Source organism: Excalfactoria chinensis, chromosome 23 (genome assembly GCF_039878825.1).
Source record: "Excalfactoria chinensis isolate bCotChi1 chromosome 23, bCotChi1.hap2, whole genome shotgun sequence".
NCBI lineage: Eukaryota > Metazoa > Chordata > Aves > Galliformes > Phasianidae > Excalfactoria > Excalfactoria chinensis.
In genome coordinates this window covers 3,268,365-3,289,281 of record NC_092847.1, presented here as the reverse complement: position 1 = coordinate 3,289,281, position 20,917 = coordinate 3,268,365, and the positions used below count along the sequence as shown (strand labels likewise).

Here is a 20,917-nt window from a genome sequence, read left to right as displayed (position 1 = left end):
GATAGATGTCCAAAAGATGCCCCAAATCCAAAGGGAACCAGCACAGCGAACCAGCTCAGGTGCTCCAGGGGAAGCTGCACCGTGTCCCTTTGCATTTCCCATACCTGATGTATGGCAATCTGGGGACAGAGATCTCCACCTCCCACCAGCACGAGGAGCAGCTGGGCCAGGGTTAACACAATTAAGGTGAGGGTGTGCCCACCCCACCAAGGTCATAAAAGCCCCAGAAGGGCCTCTCACCCTCTGCACTGCTAGAGGAGATGGAGCCGGGCTCGCTGGTGGCACTGGGGGCACAACGGGGCCGGGGGGAAGCGGGGCACAGCTTTGCTCCCAGCATGACTCAGGCTGCCTTCGGACTCCCACGTGTGGAGGAAGAAGACAGAACTGAGAACATCCCTGTGAGCCGTGACCCCCCCGACTGGGCTGTCCATGAAGGATTCATCCCTGCGAGAGCCCAGAGTGCCGCAGGTGGGTGCAGGGCAGCCCCAGGACCAGCATCCTGCGTGTGTCTGCCCTTGTCCCAAATCTTCACCCCCATCTCCAGATAAAGCCACGCTGGGGCTGTGGGAAGCCCTCCTGGTCTCTCCCTAAGGGAGAGGGGCAGCTGAGTGCTGAGCCTGCGTTCTGCGGGCAGCTGGACCCGATGATGGGCTGGGATGGGCTTTTCTAACAGCTCCTCTGTCCTCAGGCCCCCACCTGAATGGGCTGAGATCAGACTCCAGCTTCCCAGCCCCCAGCAAAGCAATGGAGGCAGCGTGGGCTCAGTGCTCGGAGGTGGGTTGAGTCCCATGGCTGTGCAGCCTGTGTGACCCTCAGGTGTGAGGCCGTGGGCTGCAGAGCTGTGGTGCTGTTTGTAGGACCCCGCAGAGCACGGTGCTGCCGCAGCTCCGGTCCCCACCGCAGACCCGAGGGCACTCAGTGAGGCTGTGGTGTGTGGGATCTCTGCCTTCAGGCCTCCGCTCCTATTCGGTCAGCGCGAGCGGTGCGCGTTCCCCTTTAAGGGCTCCTTTGCACTTGGCACGTGGGTTCGTTTGCATACAGCGCGCGCTTTTTTCGTTTCCTTTGCGGGGCGGGTGCAGAAGTGGCGCGCCTGGCTCCGGGGGTCCGAACCGGCCGGGACGGGGGGGGTGTGTGTGCGGGGGGGGGGGGGTGGGAGGGCAGCGCTGTTCGCCCCGCGTGGATGGAGCACAGATGGAGCTGCCCTGGCTGCAGCTCCTGGCCCAGCCCTGCCGCCTGCTGCTCCACGCTCTCTCCTCCGGCCCCGCTGGGACTCTGGCTGCTCTCCGAGCGCTGCAGGTCCGGCAGGGACCGGGACACGCGTTCCCCTGGCGGAGCTTTGCGGACTCGCTGTGCGCGGAGGAGCCCACGCTGGACGGGCCGGATGGAGCCCTGGCTGTGTGAGTCCGCTGCCGGCACGAAGCTCGGGGCTCGGTGGGAGGTTGGTTGCATCGGGTGCCCGATTCCTGCGCGCTCAGTGCAGCGATCCACGTGCAGTGCTGTGGATGGCGATCCTTCCTGCAAGACCTGCTGGAGGTGTTTGCTGCTCTCTCCAACACCCTCCCCCTGTTGCAGCTCAGGAGGGCACAGAAGGGCCCGGAGTTGTGCAGTGCTTTGTAGTGATGCAGCCTCTTCTTTTTCCTCCTCTCTTCCAGCAAACCACGGCTGCTGCTGCTCCCCGTCCTGTGCCAGAGGAACCTCTTCTCCCTGCTGCATGCAGTAGCAGCGCTGGTACCCACAGACTGCCTCCAGCAGCTGCTGCGTGCTGCAGGGCAGGACCCCCAGCCCGACCCCTGGGTGCACGCACTGAGGGTGCTGCTGCTGCAGGGAAAGGAGCGTTCCTCCCCACCCCCCTCTGCCCTGACAGCCTCCTGCCAGCAGCAGCTCAAATGTCTGTGCCAGAAAATTACCCGCAGCAAAGCAGAGGGGAGGAGGAAATTGAAGTGGTGCTTCAGGCAGCAGGATGGGGATGCGGCTGGTTGTGTGCTTCCAGGGGGGAAACGCAAGAAGGTGCTGGAGGAAAGACTGGAGCCGAGGGAGGGGAAGAGGCCACTGCTGGAGGATGCGGTGTTTGAGCTGCAGGGAGGTCTGGATGGCACAACTGGGCTGGGAGAAGAGGTGCCTGGGGAGACATCGGGGGATGGATCTGCACAGAGCCCGGCTGGGGCTGCATTGGAAAGCACCCAGCAGGAAGCAGACAAGGAGCCCAGGAGGAGTTCAGGGCCGGAGGTGGCAGTGGAGGTCCAGTCCTTTATCCAGGTACTGAGAGGGGCTTCAACTTTCTCTGGGCCTCAATCCCCCTCCATGCTATCTCTCTGCGCTCCCGTTGCCAAGCCTTCCCTGCCTTGTGGCAAGGTGGGGGTTCTTGCAGCATCCCCATATTTCCTGGGGACACCTCTGCCTTCAGGCTGCTGCTGTATGTACGGTGTGGGTGCCTTAGAGATTCTAGTTGGGGAGTTATGACCCTTGAGGATGCTGCTTCCCAAAGTGCTTCTGCTAGAAATCAGGGAGCAAACTGAGCCAGCAGCTCCCCCCACCTGTGGGTTTTGCTCCCCTCTTTCAGCCGGTGAACTTTTAGTCCGATTTCTTTCACCTTGCTTTCCCTAGATGCATGGACCAAGGCTGAAAATGCTGCTGCTGCAAGAAGCCAACGTAAGTGATTGCTTTTACCTTCATCCTTGGTGCAGATGGGCTGAATGGGCTCATCCCGGGGCCTCCAGAAGGAGTGGGAGAGGAGATGGGTTTTGTAGGGTGAGTGGCAGGGGACAACGGCCCAGCTGTGTCACCTCCTCTGCAGCACGTGGGTCAGGCTGGGAGGCACTAGGGAAGAGAAAAGCAGCATTTTGTGGCTTGGTTTGTTTGGTGCTTTACCCAAGGATGGTGTTTCCCTGCAGCACACAGAGCTCAGCATCCCACCTGAGCTGCACGTCCTCAACAGCTGCTCTCCAAGCCAGGTGAGCAGGGGGATATCATTGCAGCTGGAGCTGCTGCTGCTGCCTCTGACAGCCCTGTCCTTTCTGCTGTCCCCAGCTCGAGGTGCTGTGCTCCTTCCTCCAGCTCTCCACGTGTCCGGAGCAGCTCCTGGTGCAGTTCTGCAGCTGGTTGCTGGCTCTCACACCCGACCTCAGCTACGCCAGTGCAGCTGTCCTGGCTGAGCAGCTTTTCCTCACGCGAGTGAGTGTTCAGGCAGAGCTTCCCCAGCCTCAATGTGCCCCATTTCCCACTCTGCATCCCCCCTTTTCTGCCCACAGGTCCTGTCCCTCACACAGCCGCCCTCCCGACACCTCATGGCTGCCCTCACCTCGTTCTGCTCCAAGTACTCGGAGCCCTTCTGTCAGGTCCTGGTGGCTCCGGTCCTGCAGGAGCCAGGGCAAGGTGTGCTGGGCTGCCCTGATGGGGAGGGGTGGGTGGTGCGGGGTGCTGCCTTTGAGGGCATTTATCACCCTTAAATGTGCGTTAGGATCCACATTGCTGATCAATCTGAGCGAGTGAGCAGCACGTGGAAGCTGGGATGGGAGAGGAGCGTAAGGAGGATGGCTGGTATAGACAGGGAGGGAGGTGACATTGGTTTCCAGCATCAGCCTGCTTGGAGGAGAGCTGCCATCACTGGGACACCCCCTTGGCTGGGGGGGCAGCAGGAGGGTCAGCCCACCCCTTTTGGTTTTGCAGCCTCATCTTTCCCCCTGCAGGCGCTGAGCAGACCAAGCTGGTGTGTGAGCTCATAGAGGAGTGCCTGGAGCCCGACTGCGTCAGGATGGTGTTGGGGTGAGCAACGACAGCTGCAAAGCATGCAAAGCATGCAAAGCATGCAGCCATTGAGGCCGTGTGAGCAGCATGGACCCCTCCGTGTGTTTTGCAGCCAGGTGCTGGCAGTCCCTCTGACCGAGCAGCTGCTGCTGGTGGTGCTGGCTGTGCTGGGGAGGCAGGTGAGGCCGCATGGTGTGCAGCTGCAGCAGCGCCGTGCTGAAGGCCTGCAGTGCTCCTGGTTCTCTTGCAGGAGCCGCTGCCCTCCGAGCTCTTTGACCTCCTGCTGCTCACCCTGTGCCGGCAGGCCCCGAACTTGGCCACATCTCTGAGCTACGCCAAGCTGGTGACGGCCATTTTGACCACATACCGCAGCCAGGTGAGTGCAGCCTTGCACCCTTCACGTTAAATTATCCCTTCAAATTAACTCCCTTCATTCTGCAGTTATCTGCTCTCCTTGCAGCTCAGCCCGTCCCACCGCAGCCGTCTGGCAGCAGCTCTGGATGGCAGCAATGCAGCCCTGAGCAGATCCCTGCAGGCGGTGCTGGGCAGGTACGTCCTGCTGCTGCATGGGCTGCCCCTTCCCTGGGACACCCCTCACTTCTCTCCTCCTTTCCTCCTCCAGGTGAGCAGGTTGGAGGCTCCCAAGGGCTGTGGCTGCTCCGTGCTGAGCCCGCTGTGTGCTCTGAGCTGTGCAGGTCATGATATGATATGATAAAAGTGAATTGTCCAGCTTCCTCTGTCTGGTCTGTCTATGGGAGCACTTAAGGGCCTGTCAGCTCTCTGCAGGGTTATCAGGCTTATGGCTGGTCTTACTTTTGGGGCCGGGGTCCCATTAGGGTTGGGGTTATTGCTGTCAGGGCTCTGGGTCTGCCGCTCAGACCCCACAGTCACCATCTGCTCTGCTGCCCCAGGGTGAGATCCAAGGCACAAAGTGATGCAATACAACCCAACTGGGTAACCCCAATGGAACGGCAGTGCTTTAGGGTTCGATATTCATGAGAAAAAACGAGATTCCTGAGCAAGGTAATGGGGAAGGCAATGGGAAGAACACAGCAAAGCAAGGAGAGCTCGGTAAGAGCTCGATAAGAGCTCCATACTGTGCCACCCTATTATATAGTGGGCAAACATTTGCCCTCTGCTGCCACCTGCTGGACGCCGGGCGGTACTGCAGGCACTGCAGGGTGTTGTTCCACCGCAGAGGATTCCCGTCCGTTCTCCCAGGGCTCCTCGCTGCGCTCTAAGCTGCATTACTGCCCCGAGGCTCCAAAGGACCATAGAAGTTGGCGGACTCGCAGCGTAGAGCGGCTGGAAGAAAGAGGCATTTCTTCCGGGTTTCCGCGCGCATGCGTGTTACAGCCTGGAGGACCAAAAACCATAGAGACAGAGCGCTAAAGTGGGTAGCGCGGGTACCTTGTGCAGCCTTCTATGGGGTTAGTTAACCCCCCCCCAACGTGTAGTCCCATATAGGACAGCATTGAGATGGTCCTCCTGCCTTAGTTTACCCCACCTCCTTCAATGGGCTCTATAGGCTGGCAGTGAGCAGCGTGCCCGGTGTGACGGCAATGGGTTGTGTCAGCATCCTGCCTTCATGGCTGCTTCAAGGCAAACAAAGCCTTCATTGATGGGGGAGAGGAGCCGCAGCCATGGCAGGAGGCGAGAAGGAATGGGGACGATGGCGTGACATCTTGCAGGCATGCGGGTCCCATTGAATAGCAGTTTATAGGGCGCTTCTATGGGCGCTACCCATAGTAACCTCCCTGCAGCCGATGCACAAATGTCTGTGCTAACATGAACTGGTTTTTCTATCAGTGATTATGGAGTAAATACACAGTTGTGGCCCATCCGGATGCCAGCGGCTGCATCCAAGTGTCCATCGCGCATCAACACTCCGAGGCGCTGAAGTGTTTCAGTCCCTAAAGGTCAGTGCTGAGAGCTTCATTCTGCACTGAGCACGTTCTCCATGCAATGAGCTGAGAGGCTGGTACAGCTATAGGAAGTCAGAGTGCATTGCCAATGGCGTTTCTTTGTGCTCTCCCTTGCGTGACAGAGAGCTCCAGAACAAACCAAACCTGATCTAAAAGCCTTCTTGATGTTTCTTTCCATTCCAGGTGCGTTTCAAAGTCATTTGATTTTGGACTTCAGACTCAGTGGTCTTGGATATAAGCAAGGTGAGAACCCGCCTGCTTTGTACAAGCCCCCTTTTGCTAAGCACCCCTAGGGCTGTACAGCTTGAGAGCATGAATGAGAGAACCCAAAGCACCAGAGGGACATATTCTGTTGTATCCTTAGTTTATGGAAGTAGGGAGCTTCTCATTCTTTTTGTATGTGGTATCACTGCTCTGATACGTGTAACCAATGCTGTGAGTTTTTGGAATGGAGTTTGTTTGTAAGAGCATCACAGCTGCTTTCTGCTCCATCTCGTTCCCTGTCACTGGGCTCATTCCTTTCATGACAAAATGCACTTGTTGTTTGCAGCACCAGCAGGAAATTAGAGAAAGCGAACTGGACAAATTGCAGACGCTGTGATTGTCTTTATCTTCGAGTTCACTGCAGACCAGCTGTCCCACCACATTGCATGGCCGAGCTGCAAGTGAGGGACTGTAACAGCAGCACAGTTTGTCAAAGTAGGTGCAGAGATGTTGGGGGACTCCAATGGTTAGCAGTTGTTTGGCTATTGCAGATGTGCATGGATACCTGTTGTATTGATAGGGAGAGGAGGGAGAGCTCACTCATACTGCTCCATGTTATATAGAATAAAAACCCACCCAAACTTTGATCATCCGGTTGCCTAAGAAGTAAGGAAGCAAAGAATCTTCTTAGAAGGGGGCAGAAATTGATGCTGAATTCACATTTATTTCCGTTTCTGAGGAAAACAAATAGTGTCTTACCATGCACGAGGACTTTGGCTGAGTGCAAGTTATTTGTTGCTATCTAAACAGGTTGAGTTGTGTGTCCTAGAATACAAAACCCTGTTGTACAGCTTGATGATTCCCTGCTGGAAATCAGTGGATGACTCAAAGCAAAGACAGAAGGCAGCCAAGTGTCAGACGGCAAAAGACAACACCGTTTTTCTTTCTTCATGACAACTGGGATGAACATTTGGAAGGTGTGGATCCAGTCTGCACAAAGCATTGCAACTGTTCTGGTTCGGGCTGGGATAGAGTTAATTCTTCATATGGCTGGTATGATGTAATATGGCCCTTAAAGATAATGCCTTTCCTCAGTATCTGTCTTATTTTTAAAGGCATTAATTAAGAGGAAAGGCGGGCAGCAATAAAAGTATGTCCACAATTAACGGAGGCAAATGGAAACGCTAAGCTCATGTGAAATGACTGTAGCGTGCTTTCTGTTGCTTTCTGATGGAAAACAGATCTGTGCTATCTGCGCACAAAAAGGAGGGAAGTATTATTTAAAGTCTCTAATAGTACATTAAGCGGGAGGAAATTTTAAGTGATTAACCTAATGAGTCTACTTTTTAACAAGGAGCAAGTAAATTACTGATGTAGAAATGCAAGGCAGAAGGTTTGTAGCTTCTAAGGCTGCCCTTTAAGCTGCCATCTGAATCCACGGCCTCTCCTCTTAGAATAAGGAAGTTAAAGGTCTGGCACTGCTTCAGTTCAGTGAAAAACAAAACCATTTGGATCTTGATCCCAAATTTATCCCGTAGTTATCTGAGAAATTCCTTTCTTATTAACGGAGAAAGCAGGAAGTAACTGTAGGAGCTGCTTTAAGGCGGCTGCCTAGAATTTCTGGTGGTAATGAGCTCTGCTCGTAGGCTTTAAAACGTTTAATTAAATACAGATGAATGACATTTCCTACTTTCATAAAACTATAGATTGGCATTTGTGGGAGTTCATGAAGGCATCCAGTCCTTGTCCCGATTAGCCATGGTAGTTTTAAACAATAAAAGTAGTGCCGGGTGGGGGGAGGGGATCTACTGTTGATTTATCAATTATGGTATTTTCTATTATACCAAAATGATGCGGGAAGGCTTTGAAATTCATCACCCCAATGCCAGTTATGAACAAAACGCCTATAGTAACAACAAAGTCCGTTTCATGCTCTCGTATTCCACTTGACCTTCTCTCTCCTCAGTTTAAGGGTTGTGGCCTGAGGCTGCGTTAGTCACCCCCATGTTAACTCTGGCAACAAACCAAGGATTGAATTCTTGCAGAAACGACGAAAAAATCATTAAAAAAGAAAAAAAAAGGATGAAGATGACGTGTACGTACACAGAACATGGGGTGGTGAAAGCATTGAGAGTCCCAGCACCATGAGAAGAAACAGAATGTATTTTGAGTTATGCAACGCATTGATGCAGAAAGCTCCAAAACAGGTGTGTTCATAACAGCATGGCACTGAGCGTGGATGAATTCATTGCAGCTGAGGTACCCTTAGGTTCTGATTGGAATAGTTTGTGGGTACATCTTCTCATAAATGTTCCAGCTCAGATATTACTGCCTCAGGCCTGCGCTTGTACCATTGGTTCTTGTGGTTTGGCTGAACTGGAGCAAAAGGAACAGAAAGACACAAAGATTGTTTACAAAGAAAAATGTATAATGGGGGTAAAGTAGAAACAGTTGGATAAATAAAGAGGTATGGGAGGGAAGGAAAATCAGTGAGTCATAATTGAACATGGATGGACCTTCAAAGGATGTGATGGATGCACGTAGATGGCAGAACACTCGGATATGACATGGAAGGTATTTCAGTGCTGGCATTTGATGTGAAACAACGAGCAGGCAGGTCGACTTTCTCCTAATTGACATGAAATTACTGACTCTCCTCTAATTTGCGTTAGGGCATTTCAAAGCCGTGCGCTCCTGCGTCATTTCCAAAGGCAATTAGTGCCAATGGAAAGGTGTACGCGCAGCAGATGAATGAGTGCAAGGGAACTCCATCAGGATTCCAGTCTCATGTGTTTTTTTCTGGACACTTGCTGCACTCCTTTCAGATCTGGAAAATTGCAGACTGACATATCTCTGGATTTTTTATGTTGTGATTCTTTTCTCCTAAGATCTACGCCCCGCTGGTTCTGGGAAACTTGCGACCTCTGCGTTTTTTAATTAGAACTTGTAACATTTTCCATAGCAACATATTTTGATGTCGCAAATACAGAACCTGTCAAATCAAGCCATTTCCAAGTGCAAAGCTACGGCCTTCTGGTCAGTTGAAGTCCAAGCACATAAAAACACCGAGATGCAAGGAAGACTGAACGTTATTTGTTGGTTAACTCACGACTTTGATCTTCATAATTAATAAATCAGTGCGGATATAAAAGAATTACACCGCATGCTGGAGTGGTTTAGATGAAGAACTCAGCACTAATTTCATGGCAGATGGGAGCAGATAGAATCCATCTGTCTGACTGGTGTGCCAGTATTGGGATGGTACAAAGGAAAGGCACCATTGCTAGGAAATAAATAGTCGAGGTGTGGAAGAAACTTCACCCACGTGATGGACTGTGTGAGCAGGAAGTGAAGGGAAAAGAAACCCTCAGATTTCATCAGACCTGCAATATTAGGAGGAATAATACAGTCTGATACAGTTAAAACTGATTGTTTTGGAGCTTAGAGAAATGGAGTTTCAGGTGTTTTGCCCTCCAATGCAGACTGCTCACGTTAATGCTCTATCAAAGGAGCAGCATCTTGGCTACAAGAGTCTTAGTGGAAGGAAACTGGCAATGCCTTTATAAAAATGTCTTTAATTTCTGTGTTTGCAGTTTTCCCAGCTTCACCCCTGGATCCTGGCCTCGAGGGCCCTAAAGATGTCACCGTTTTAAACAGTCTTATAAATCTAGGAGGGGAAATGAGCTGTCTCTCATCTCAAAGAGAGCCTTGGAGAATGTCTATGGGGCTTTACCAGCGGAGCTGCTGAAAACAAAGCTATGATTCAGGGGTCTCTGACCTTTCCCAGCCCTCCTCCACCAGTGGCAGCCTGCAGCTCTCTAAAAGTCTCTGCTCACCCAGGGAGCAAAATTAGAAATCTTCTCCAGGGACAGTTTTTCTTCCATTAAGCCACTCATCAGTCCAAGGCATGGAAACCAAAAAGGGAAAAGTGAGTAAAAAGAATGTGTGTCACTTGGTAAGGATTTCCCATAGCAGAGTGTCAATGTCCAGACTTACCTCATCAGCAGAGACCCAGCCTTTACTGTGTGTCTGGGTGTTCAGTCTGCACTGTAGTGACATAGAAACGTTCCAAGTGCTGTGCAGGCAATGCATGCATCAATACAGCAGATGTGCAGGCGCGTGTGAACTGCTTAACATCAGCTCTTATCAGATGTTGAAGACACTCTGGCCCCTACGACAAATAAAAGCATTCATTCAGATGTGCATGGCATTTCATGAATGGAATCATTATTATCTTCTCCAAAACTTTTTGGTCTTATGTTTTATATAATATAAAATATAGTGTAATATAGTGTAATATAGTATAATATAGTATAATGTAGTATAATATAGTATAATATATATTGCTTCTTGGAAACAAATCCTCATTAGTCTATGTTTAAGATCCTGATGTAAATAAGCAACACAAACACAGGGCATCCCTCCTCTCTACCCTTGGAGCTGAAAGGCAAAGTATTGGGATGGTGAGAAATGGTTCACTTTCACTACATGCTTTCACATGTAGTAACTGTGCTTCTTTATAGATATGCAGGTAATGATTACCTGTTACCAGGGTAAGTTCAGGTCATGGAGACATCATGCTAAGGACAAATGAAATTTACTTGTCAGGCTCCTGGAACTAGAAGTAAAAAGGTCGTATTAGAACTCCACCTATTACTTGGACTGAGTGGGAGGTGATATTTTCAGCAGCATTCAATTTTTATAGGCCCAAGATTCCTTAGTGCTTATTTGGTAGTTCTGTACCCATGTCCTTTGGGAGTCTCAGTCTGAGAACTTTCTGCCGTGGTTTTGTTTGGTATTTGAATCAGCACTCAGTTTCTGTTTTATGTTGCTCAGTCATGCCTTATCCTCCCCGTCCCCTCCCTCGCCCCAGCTGAAATTGGGGTTTCTTTCACCCTGTTTGAAGAATATCTTATCAGGAATTAAAACTCTGAGCCTACAGATTAACCGTCCTGGCATCATTAAAGCCTAAAATTTGAACACAATCAAGAAAAGCCAAACAATGACACTATCTGAAAATAAATGTTACCGAGATGGATCAGCTTACGCTGCTTTAAGAGCTATATGGGATTTGTTCCCATCTGGGAAATAATTTGCTAATGCAATATGGACTTAAGGTCCACTTCAACCTAAACCATTCTATATCTAAAATACAGCAGTGTGTCAGAAGTTGTACCAGGTGATCCCTTACGCTGCAGCTTAATTTAGCAGAAGGAAAATGCCGCTCTATACTTTGTTTGGACAACCTGGGCTGGTACCAGATCTGGAGGTTGGTGGCCCTGCCTATAGTGGGGGGGTTGGAACTCGATGATCCTTGGGGTCCCTTCCAACCCAAGCCATGCTATGATTCTGTGTTGACATTTCATTTTAATAACATTGCATCAACCAGAGGTGTAATCTCACCAAAGGAAACCACAGGATGCTGCACAGCAGTTTGACTGTCCTTAACTTACTTGTTCCATGTTTTACACTGCTTCCTGTTCTGTTAGGTATTTCAAAGGACAGCTGAGCCTTGTGAAATGTGATTGTAATTGTAAAAGAAAAAGAAGTAATCCTTCAAAATATTGTCTTAAACATTTATGCAACAGATGCATTTGCAGATGCTTTGCCTTAAGGTTAATGTGGATGCAATTAGCATCTGTTAGTGAGTCACCGTGGCAGAGATTAGAGCATTATGTTTGTACTGAGATTACTTATTACAAACACATCTGGGCGACCATCCTGGGATTCATTTGTTGAAGTCTGACATTTGTGTACTACCACCTTATTCTGATCTGGCCCTCGCAGGGTCTGTTGTCAATTCCATAACGACCTCCCCCCATTCAGCTGAAGGAAATAAGAAAATTGAAAGGTCAGACTTCTGAAGTCATCTTCGCCATGTGCTTAACATTTACATCATCAGATTAATGGAATAACTGCAACCACAAGCACAAAAGATAAAGGACAGAAGCTCTTTTTCCTTCGCAGTACAAATCCCTCTCACACTGAATCTTTTTCCCAGCTGTACAGGATTTACTTCCCATTCTCTTCCAAGATGCCAGAAACTCAGCCTCTAGCTAAAGCTTGCTAAGACAGCTCTTTTTTGTTTCTCTTGGTGAAGCAGAAGCACTTGCTCTTTCCACCATGAGAAATGTTCGGAGAGAGAAACAGCCCCAAAAGATTGAATGTTACCATTTCTTTTCTCGTTATGTCAGTTTACACCACTGTTGTCAGTCAATGTGAGAAACATGAATAAGTTCAAGCTGTGGTAAATTCATGGTGGTTGCCTTGCAGTGATCTGGAAACCTGCCTGCCAGCCATAGAGTCCAAAGGCAGTCATGCCATCCATCTCATCCATTTAGAACAAAGCTTCTATGTCATGCAAAAGGTTATCAGGGTACCCCAAAGCATAAAACATAGGACAAGGTGGTAAATGCAATATTATCCATGTAGCATCTTTCAGTCAACATCTGCAGTCATCTGGGGTTGGCAAACTCAGGCCAGGGCAACAGAAGTTGAGGTTTATGACCTAAGGGTCGAGGTTAAACTTAAATAAGGCACAAACTGCTTGCTTGTTTGTTAGCTGAGACAAACATGACCTCACTCATTTGGTCTGCAAACGCTCCCACTGTAATACACTCAGTGCTAAACTGAGAAATGTCCTTAAGATTGTGAGGAAATGAGCAGGAGGGAACAGTACCTCCATTCTGGTAATCTGGGCTCATGGAAACTTATATGAAACACTGGAAGTTACGTAATAGGACACAACCATTGACCAGGTGTTGCCTATTGGGAGGGAAAACCATACAAAGCCACAGCTGACTTTAAGAAGCTTCCTATAATGCTAATTTACTTAGAGATGGTACCTAGAATGAGCAACATCTGAAAGCATCTGCTGTAGTGCACAGCCCAAGAAATACATACAAACAGCAGTAATTACTATTAAAAACACACGTTTGTAAGTGTTGGAAAGCCTTCAATTTAGCATCTCTATAAATGCTGGGAAGCTCTTAGGATAAATGGCCAGCAGGAAGATAAAAGTTTAAGTGAAGAATCTGTCGCCACTTCCAGCATGAGAAAGGAAAGCAAGAGACGACTTGTCTGAGTCTGCTATCTCACAGCAGGAGGGCTATGAAAAGTGTTTTCAGTCAGTCAAAACCATTCTCCACCGTGGATAAAATACAAGAGAAATGGACAAGGTCCTGTTTAGGGAAGTGATGCTTTTTAACTGTGATGCCATGGTGAATATTTCCCTTCCATGTCAGCTTTGTGAAATCCAAACTCTGAGCCTCTCTCTATGCTGTTTGCCTTCTGTCATGGTTTCCAGTGTGGCTGACTTCCTTTAACAACCAACATAACCTACTGTCTGCAGGCACCGATTTCTATTACTATTAAAAGAGAGAGAGAACAAAAGCAGCTCATGAAGTCCACAAATGCCTAAGATTTGATACACAGTGAATTAATTTCTTCTCATTCCGTCCCCACGAGGACAGCAGCTCCAGGGCTGGGTGATCCTAAAGCTTTAAAGCCATTGAAATTTGGATCTTTAAAAAACACTGCAAGATGAACTTTGACTGTACAAACCTTTAAATAAAAATAGCATTTTAACTAATGTGCTCTTCCCAAGTGCCTGCTTCTTCCTAGTAGGTTTCCCATCCTAATACTGTATGTTTTTGCAGCTGGCAATTGACACTGCCAATGAGCCTTTATGTTCAATGTTATTTAATATATTCCCATCAGAAAGTTATTTTTGCTTTTTCAGTTTCAGTATCTTCTTGAAGTGTCCTGCATAGGACGTTCATATTGTAATCCACATTTTTTCCCATAGGATAAAAAAAATAAAGATTCAAACAACAATATTGAAAGAATTTAGACCCATTTGCTGAGAAAAAGGATTTTACAGAATGGAAAATAGCTTTATTTTATTGGGGTAAAGAAAAAAAAAAGGAAGAAATGCAACTTTTTTTATTCAAGCAGCTAAACAACACCACCATAATGAATTATTCCATTTAATTTTAGTGGTATGGAATGGAAGGATGAAGTGTTCAGCTATCATCAAACACGGTCCCTTTTTGTCAAGGCTGTGCTCCATCCTTACACCCCCAGCTTGCACTGGTGGTTGAAGTTGCCTCAACCCAGTTGCAAGATGTTGCACCTGGATTTGTTGAACCCAATGGGGTTCTCTTGGACTCACTGCTCAGCCTGTTGAGGTCCCTCTGGATGGCGTCCCATCCCTCAGGTGTGTCAACCACAGCCCACAGCTTGGTGTCATCAGCACCCTTGTTGAGGGCGCATTCAACTCCACCGTCAATATCATTGATGAAGACATTAAAGCGTATTGGCCCCAGCACTGACCCCTGTGGGACACCACTGGGCACTGATCTGCATCCAGACATGGGGCCATTGAGCAGCACTCTTTGGATTCAGTCCTGCAGATCGAACCGCCCACCCATCAAATCCACATCTTTCCAATTTGAAGAGAAGGATATTGCTTACTGTCCCACCACGCTTTGAGCACGATACTTTAATTGGCATTTTGTCCACATTTCTCACAATAAGATGGGTTCTTTTTCTGCATTTGAAGAGTCGATGTCATTTACGTCTGCTCAGAACCCATCTGCCATTGCTGCACTGCAGTGAGACGTACATTAGTTTTCTGCAGTCAGATACTAAATGGGTGCACTCTGCCCCTTCCCTTGGACTGAGAAAATTTCTGTTCACACACAAGCAGTATATTTATATATAAATATACTGTGAACTCTTAAAAGATCTTCAAGCCAACACTTTCTGTTGAGTTAGAAAAACAGTCTTATGTGGCTACAGAAATAATGTTTGCATTCTATCAGTGTTGTCTCCGCCAAAGGCTGGATTATCTGTTTCACATTCATTTAAACACAGGAAGGTTATAACAGGTCAGACAGCAATCTGGACATTATTGGCTGGGAAAACTGACCTCATAAATCTGATTTGATACATCTGTCCTTTCAGCTGTCTGCATGTATGCCTGTGCATTCAGTTGGCCATCTGCCTACTCAGTGGCAGATCAGCTCCTGTGGCTACTGCACGGAGGATCTTCCAAGTCCCTCTCTCTGCCACAGAAATAAATATGTCTGAAGGAAGTTCAGAATGGAATTCATGTTTATGGCAGCTTGTAGGTGTCTATGAGAACAACGTACTCCTATGATGAACGGTCAGGAAACCATTGAAAGCATCCTGAGCAATGCTGATTATGCTGTTATATGTTATATGGTTGCCTCTCACCAGTTCAGGTTGCCTATACCCATCCAATATGTCCTCAGGCAGCTCCAGGGATGGGGCAACCCAAGCTTTGTGTAGCAGTGCTGGAGCTTCACCACTCTCTGAGCAAAGAATCCCTTCCTCCCATCTAACATAAATCTCCCCTCTTTTAGTCTAAAACTGCTCCACGTTTTTCTTGTGCTGGGCGCCCAAAGGGACAGCAGACAGAGGTAGGAGCAGGTGGTAAAAATGGCAGTTTGAGAACATTTCCCACCTGCCTGAAATTTTCAATAGGTGCAGATGGAATCTCGTGATTAATCAACATTTCTCTTCCAAATGTCTTAATTCATTACTGGATGCATATATATAGCAGCAAATACACACCTGAGAAGCCTGGCATCTGCACTGATTTAGGTTTGATCCAAGAACCCAGTGTTCAGCTTCACAGTGGGAGTGAGAAGGATTAAAAAGCAGATCAGCCTCTGCACTGTGCATGGATTCGGCAGTCCAGCCGCTTACAAGCAAATAGGCTCACGCTATCGATCTCATTTCCTGCTGCGCGCTCAGAGCATGGAGCGGTTTGATCTGATTTGAAGATGACTCCGCTCCCCAACAGCCCTTCTAGTAGTGCAGCATGAGATTAGAAAGATCATGGGAACAGCAGCTGATAGAATAATCCACTCATTGATTTCTTCTCCCTTTTTACTCCCAGTGTTTTAATTGAATTCTGTGGTTCAGGCCGTGCTTTCAGAGTCAACTGGAGTACAAAGTAAAGCAATGGGAAAAATCAAATACTTGAATTTTGTCCAGATGGTATTGGACAAAAATAGACTCCAAGATTCTCATTGCAAATTTGACTCTGGAATGAAGGTTGTGGGTTTTGTTGGGGATTTTTGGTGTGTTTTTTTTATTTGGTTGTTGTTGTTGTTCTGCTTTGTGTTTTTTTCTTCTTTTCAGGCAGTTCCTCCCTGCAATAAGAGCGATGTGAAAGGGAGAACACTGACTGGGAAAGGGCAATTTTCTTGTTCCCAGCAAGCAGGTTAAAACTTGAAGGAAACTGGAGGTTTTGAAGGATTCACTCTTGACACAGAAGTGATGGAAGAAACGCAGGAGAGGGACACATTGCTGCCAATCACAAAAGCTTTCAATGTCAATCAGAGTAGAGCTCGGTTTGTGGTCTCTCATCAGTGCAGTTGGCAATTGCCAAGAATTTGTACAGTGAATTTGGGCCCTCAAAAACAAGATTAGAGCTGAAGAATAGGCAGGCACTCCTAATATTCCATAAGATAACCTGGACCTCCAGCACTGTTCCTTATAGTAAAAAATATTAAGCGTATGTAAGTTGGACATCAGCTCTTAATGAAGTAATGCTCTGTTGATTTTCAAGCAGAATGACTTTACCCATCTGACAGCTACAGAATCACAAATGCATCATAAAACCGTATTAGAATGTCCCGAGGAGAACAGTAAGAAGAGGAAAACCCAAAATACCAACCCTCCCTTCTTGCATAACGAAGAATAGTTTTCAGGCATTACGTGGTTCAGCATTTCAGACGGATCACAGCATTGCAAGGACAGCGGTGCCAAGGCACACAGAAGAATGGCAGGAACTCAACATGGATCCAAGCCTTTAGCTCTCCACAATGTGGATATGCTTGCAGAAGCCACGCATGACACCACTTACAAGGCGACTACTTGTCCACCAGAAGCACTGATTGGTGTTTCAGGATGCTAGAGAGAAGAAATGAGGCAGGACCTCCAGCAGTATTACCTGCACAGCTTTCTAAACAGTAAGTGAAGTGGGCAGCCTGTTGGGCTCAATGATCTTCAAAGGTCTTTCTTTCCTATTCTGCGCTGTGCTATTATTCTGTGTACTACAGATATTGTTCAAGGACTTGTTAAGCGGCATATTAAATAAAGTAAAAATAAGTAAAGTCATGAAACATGAATGTAGATTTAATGAAAACAAGGTGAAATTAATGTGATTTTAAAGGAATTTTAGTAAGTGACCTGGCTTGGCTCCTGGTACCACCTATCACGGGTATACTACAAGAGAGGACGCAGGTGACATCCACTTTCTTGTTTGTTACTCACCCCTCTTCCAGGTGTAAAATATTGTTCAAATCTCACAATAGTAACTTATCCCCATTGGCTGCATCTCCTGTTGTTCAATGGCACATAGAATATGGGTTGGTTTCTTTTGTTTTGGTCTTTGTTGAGCACTACAAGACTGTATTATATAAAGCTGCTGCTAGCAATACCAAAACATATTAAAAGTTTAACTAAGACAATGTGTTTCAGAAGAATTTGCTTTCTTTGGAGCTGGAATGTCCCCATAAAAAGGCATGATCTGTGCTAGACTGAGCTGTCCAATGATCTGCAAATGCTGAACGCTGTGTCCCAGAGTAAACTCCGCTCTCTTCAAACCCAAATTGGTTTCTATTTGTTCTGTGCATGCAGTGAGCGTTTTCAAGTCATGCTAACGCTACATGCCACAGACCTGCATTTGGATCTGTGTGGTTGACGTTCACAGGTGGTAGTTTCTGTTTGTAGTACTGTGAGCTTTGCATTGCAGCTAGAGGTTGACTCCATACCTGGTTTTCCTCATAGTGAAACTGAAAAGCTGCACCTTCTTCACTCCATTTCTTAAGAAGGGGACCACGCATCTCACTGCAGGGCAACTTAACACACATGAGCACTCCCACACTGGCTCAATCCAAACGTGCTTTTGGCCTGGACCTACATCTCCAACAGTGACCAGCAGAAAATGTGTGGAAAACAAGTGCAAGAAACGAGGCGAGTGCGGAGTGATTCATTCTTTGATATACCCTCCCAGCTTACTGCCTTATTTAGTAGTAACGACAAGTTGTAACATTGGCAGGGAGTCCAGCTTTTTACACTTCTACCATTTCTATTGTTGTCGCACAATAGAGAGCTCGGGTCCTGGAAGACGAGTATAAAATTAAATGCTTCTACATCATTGCCCTAAATGCAATGATTTGCACTTCTTTTAGCCTTTCCTCAAAGTCTCTCTAAAATTTACCACTAAGAGCAAGGAGATATCAGATAAAGAAACAGTGAAAAGCAAGTCCATCCTTTGAAGTCTTCTGCTTTGAGGGCAAGATCCTTCCAACAGAGCACATTCTTTAAGCTATTTTAGAATGCCCCACAGCTAAGGCTTCTACCCTTAATAGTCAAACACGACTCATTCCAAGTTTTATGTTTAGCCTATGTTCCCGATTTCATAACAGGATTTCTCATTACATCCTTTGCACCTCCCATAGATACTTTGACAGGGACTAAAGTCAGATGCAGAGATGATGGTCAGCCATAGCTGGGCACTGAAATAGCTGAGTCTGAAGGTATTCCAACACCTGTCCATGCTTTGCATAATCCAGAAATGCTTGCAATTGCTGCATTCATTCAAACAACCATGAGGCAAAATCTCTGCTGAGTCTGAAGAGTAATGTAATGTTCATCTTATAGCTCTGCTTGGTCTGTATGCTGCTTCCAATGGGGTTACATCTTATGCCTGTAACAGCATTTGACAATCAAGACATCCTGGCTTCAGCAGGCTCAGGCCTCTGAGATGCTTTCATTACATGCCCAGCTAACAGAGAGAGAAAAGGTTAGCGCAGATCGCATCCACAACCCACCATAAACCATCGTTTCTCATCACCACTTGCTTTGAATTGCGGTGTATTAGAAATGTATTGTGTACAAATCGATCCCCCAGTGTGTGCTGCGTGTTATTGATCCAGTTGAGAAGCCATACAGCTGAAACAGCCTCAGTCTGCACTCAGTAATTGTTTGTCTGACCTATTTATCCATCACCCGCCAACGACTCTTCTGCTTTTTTTTCCAGTAGCTTCAGCCATACACATAATACTGTAAGGACACACAAAGTAAGACAAAATAAACCACTAGATTATTGTATTTTTTTAAAAATTATTCTTATTTTTTTTGCCACTAACACAAGGAGAGAACTTGCATTAGGACACCTCCTCTTAACCTCTTGCTTAACATGATGGGGACGAGTTCCCTCCAGGCAGGTAAAACGGGAAATATTTCCTATTGCTTTACATCCACTTTAGCCCAAGGACAAGAACTCTCAGACAAGTTTACACAAGATAGCTGTGTTTTCCAGGCATTTGTATCACTGATGGCTTTTCCTTTAGGTAAAACAAACACTACCGCTTTGAATGCTTCTCTTGAGATGTTTAAAACTCTTCTTGCACTCTCATATCTAAGCACTTCCCAGCACCTAGGAAACAACTATTGCAGAGATGCTGAGCATGAACATCTTATCTGCTTTGATGCTGTTTGCCGCAGCCCCTTCAAACTCTGCAGCACAAAGCCATCCTCTGTGTATATTCTAGAAATAAGTGTGGCAAATGCTCCATCAACACGGGGGTAGTTTGGCATTTCTGCAGTGAAATATGAAGTTAAGGCCAACTCCTGAGGTCAGGTTTTACAGGCAACACTTCACGAGCTCTGATGGCTGTCAGTGCAGATGAAAAAGGCTTTGGCCTCTGTGGATAACGTGTGGAAAGCATTTTTCTTGCAGAAAAACAAAGCAATTTGAGCTGCGGAGTTCTGGCAAACTGGGGCGGTAGTTCTTGCAGTTGCATTAATCACGTTGTATATAAAACTTCCTTAAAGATGATTCAGGCCATTTTAAACAGACACCACTTTAAAGTCCAGCGCTGAAGCTGCTGTTGTGTTTGGCCCTATGAGAGGAACAAGAGTTGTCTTCTAAGCTTAATAAGGTGTGAAGATCTGCTTGGTGCATGTTCAAAACACAACACGTGGCAAATGAGAAACACGATGATCTCCAAGTTGGCTTTTCCCTCTTGCTCCACACCTTTACGTATTATCTTCCACATGTTGGTGCTTTTTTCCCCATGACCAAAAGATTGTAGGGATGAGTCTCTCTCCGGATGGCTGCCCTCTTCTGGGTGGAATGGAAAGATGTTTATTATTGCTGCACTGAGAAAATGCAGCGCTCTTATTTTCCGGGGAGGATAACGTAATAATTTTTGTTGCTCCTCTGTGTAATCACAAAGATTAAATGGTGATGGAATGAGAACGGTGAGATCCCAGGTGGCCGCTTTGCAGTTCTCAGTGTAGGCAGCCAAGTTGCCTGTGGCTTTTCTTTATCTTCTATATTTCTCCACTTTTGTGTTCCTTCTGTTGTTTATCAGTGCTTAAAGCGCACCATTGTTTCCTTGATGCAAGTACTTAATCCTCCTTCATAAAATATAATGGAAAACATTTCCCTATCTCTTTGCTGCTTAAGGTAAGCATGTTAAACACCGAATATTATGGCTGGAAGGGATTTTACATAATCTTTTCCTCTGCCCCAAGTCAGGATCAAATATTTCTTTGCTACTCTTGAGCTGCGTTTGGCTGAGCCCTGTTAAAGAGGGCCAATAGTGGGGATTTCTGCAGGCAACTCAGTGCACTGCTTCCCCAGTTAACTATTAGCATTCCTTCAGGTTTGTTTGTCGACAGATGACGTGAGTAAAGGGCTCCAGATTAATTTCAAAAAGGCCCATTAATTACAGAGCCCGGAGTTTGTTTAATTGGAGTGCAGGGATTAAGATGCAAAGTAGAAATGCTGGAGACCTAAGGAAAAAAAAATTCCCTTAAAGAGAGTGTCAGCTCTTGACAGTGGAACCAGGAAGTCGGAGGCTTTTCTTGCTATTATGCATGCACAGTCATACAACCAGTGCATGCTTTCAAACTTTCACTGCACATCTGTCCATCACTGCACGGGTTAGGCACCAAGCCAGCAGCAGAATTCCTACGAGTCTGTGCAGCTCCCA

General features: G+C 47.0%; 1 protein-coding gene across 4 annotated transcripts; it reads left to right on the top strand.

Moving 5' to 3' along the window:
* The first annotated feature begins 1,161 nt into the window (after positions 1-1,161).
* FANCE (FA complementation group E) lies at positions 1,162-4,474 on the top strand. Of its 4 annotated transcripts, XM_072356138.1 has the most exons (12): positions 1,162-1,397; positions 1,653-2,007; positions 2,080-2,256; positions 2,605-2,649; positions 2,892-2,951; positions 3,028-3,171; positions 3,249-3,372; positions 3,687-3,762; positions 3,857-3,923; positions 3,995-4,120; positions 4,186-4,293; positions 4,367-4,474. In XM_072356138.1, the coding sequence occupies exons 1-12, from the start codon at positions 1,192-1,194 to the stop codon at positions 4,454-4,456; spliced, it is 1,578 nt and encodes a 525-aa protein (XP_072212239.1). In that variant the 5' UTR covers positions 1,162-1,191; the 3' UTR covers positions 4,457-4,474. The 4 variants fall into 4 exon arrangements, with proteins under 4 accessions (XP_072212239.1, XP_072212240.1, XP_072212237.1 ...); XM_072356139.1 differs by having other exon boundaries at positions 1,653-2,256; positions 4,205-4,293; XM_072356136.1 differs by having other exon boundaries at positions 1,653-2,256.
* The last annotated feature ends 16,443 nt before the right edge of the window (positions 4,475-20,917 follow it).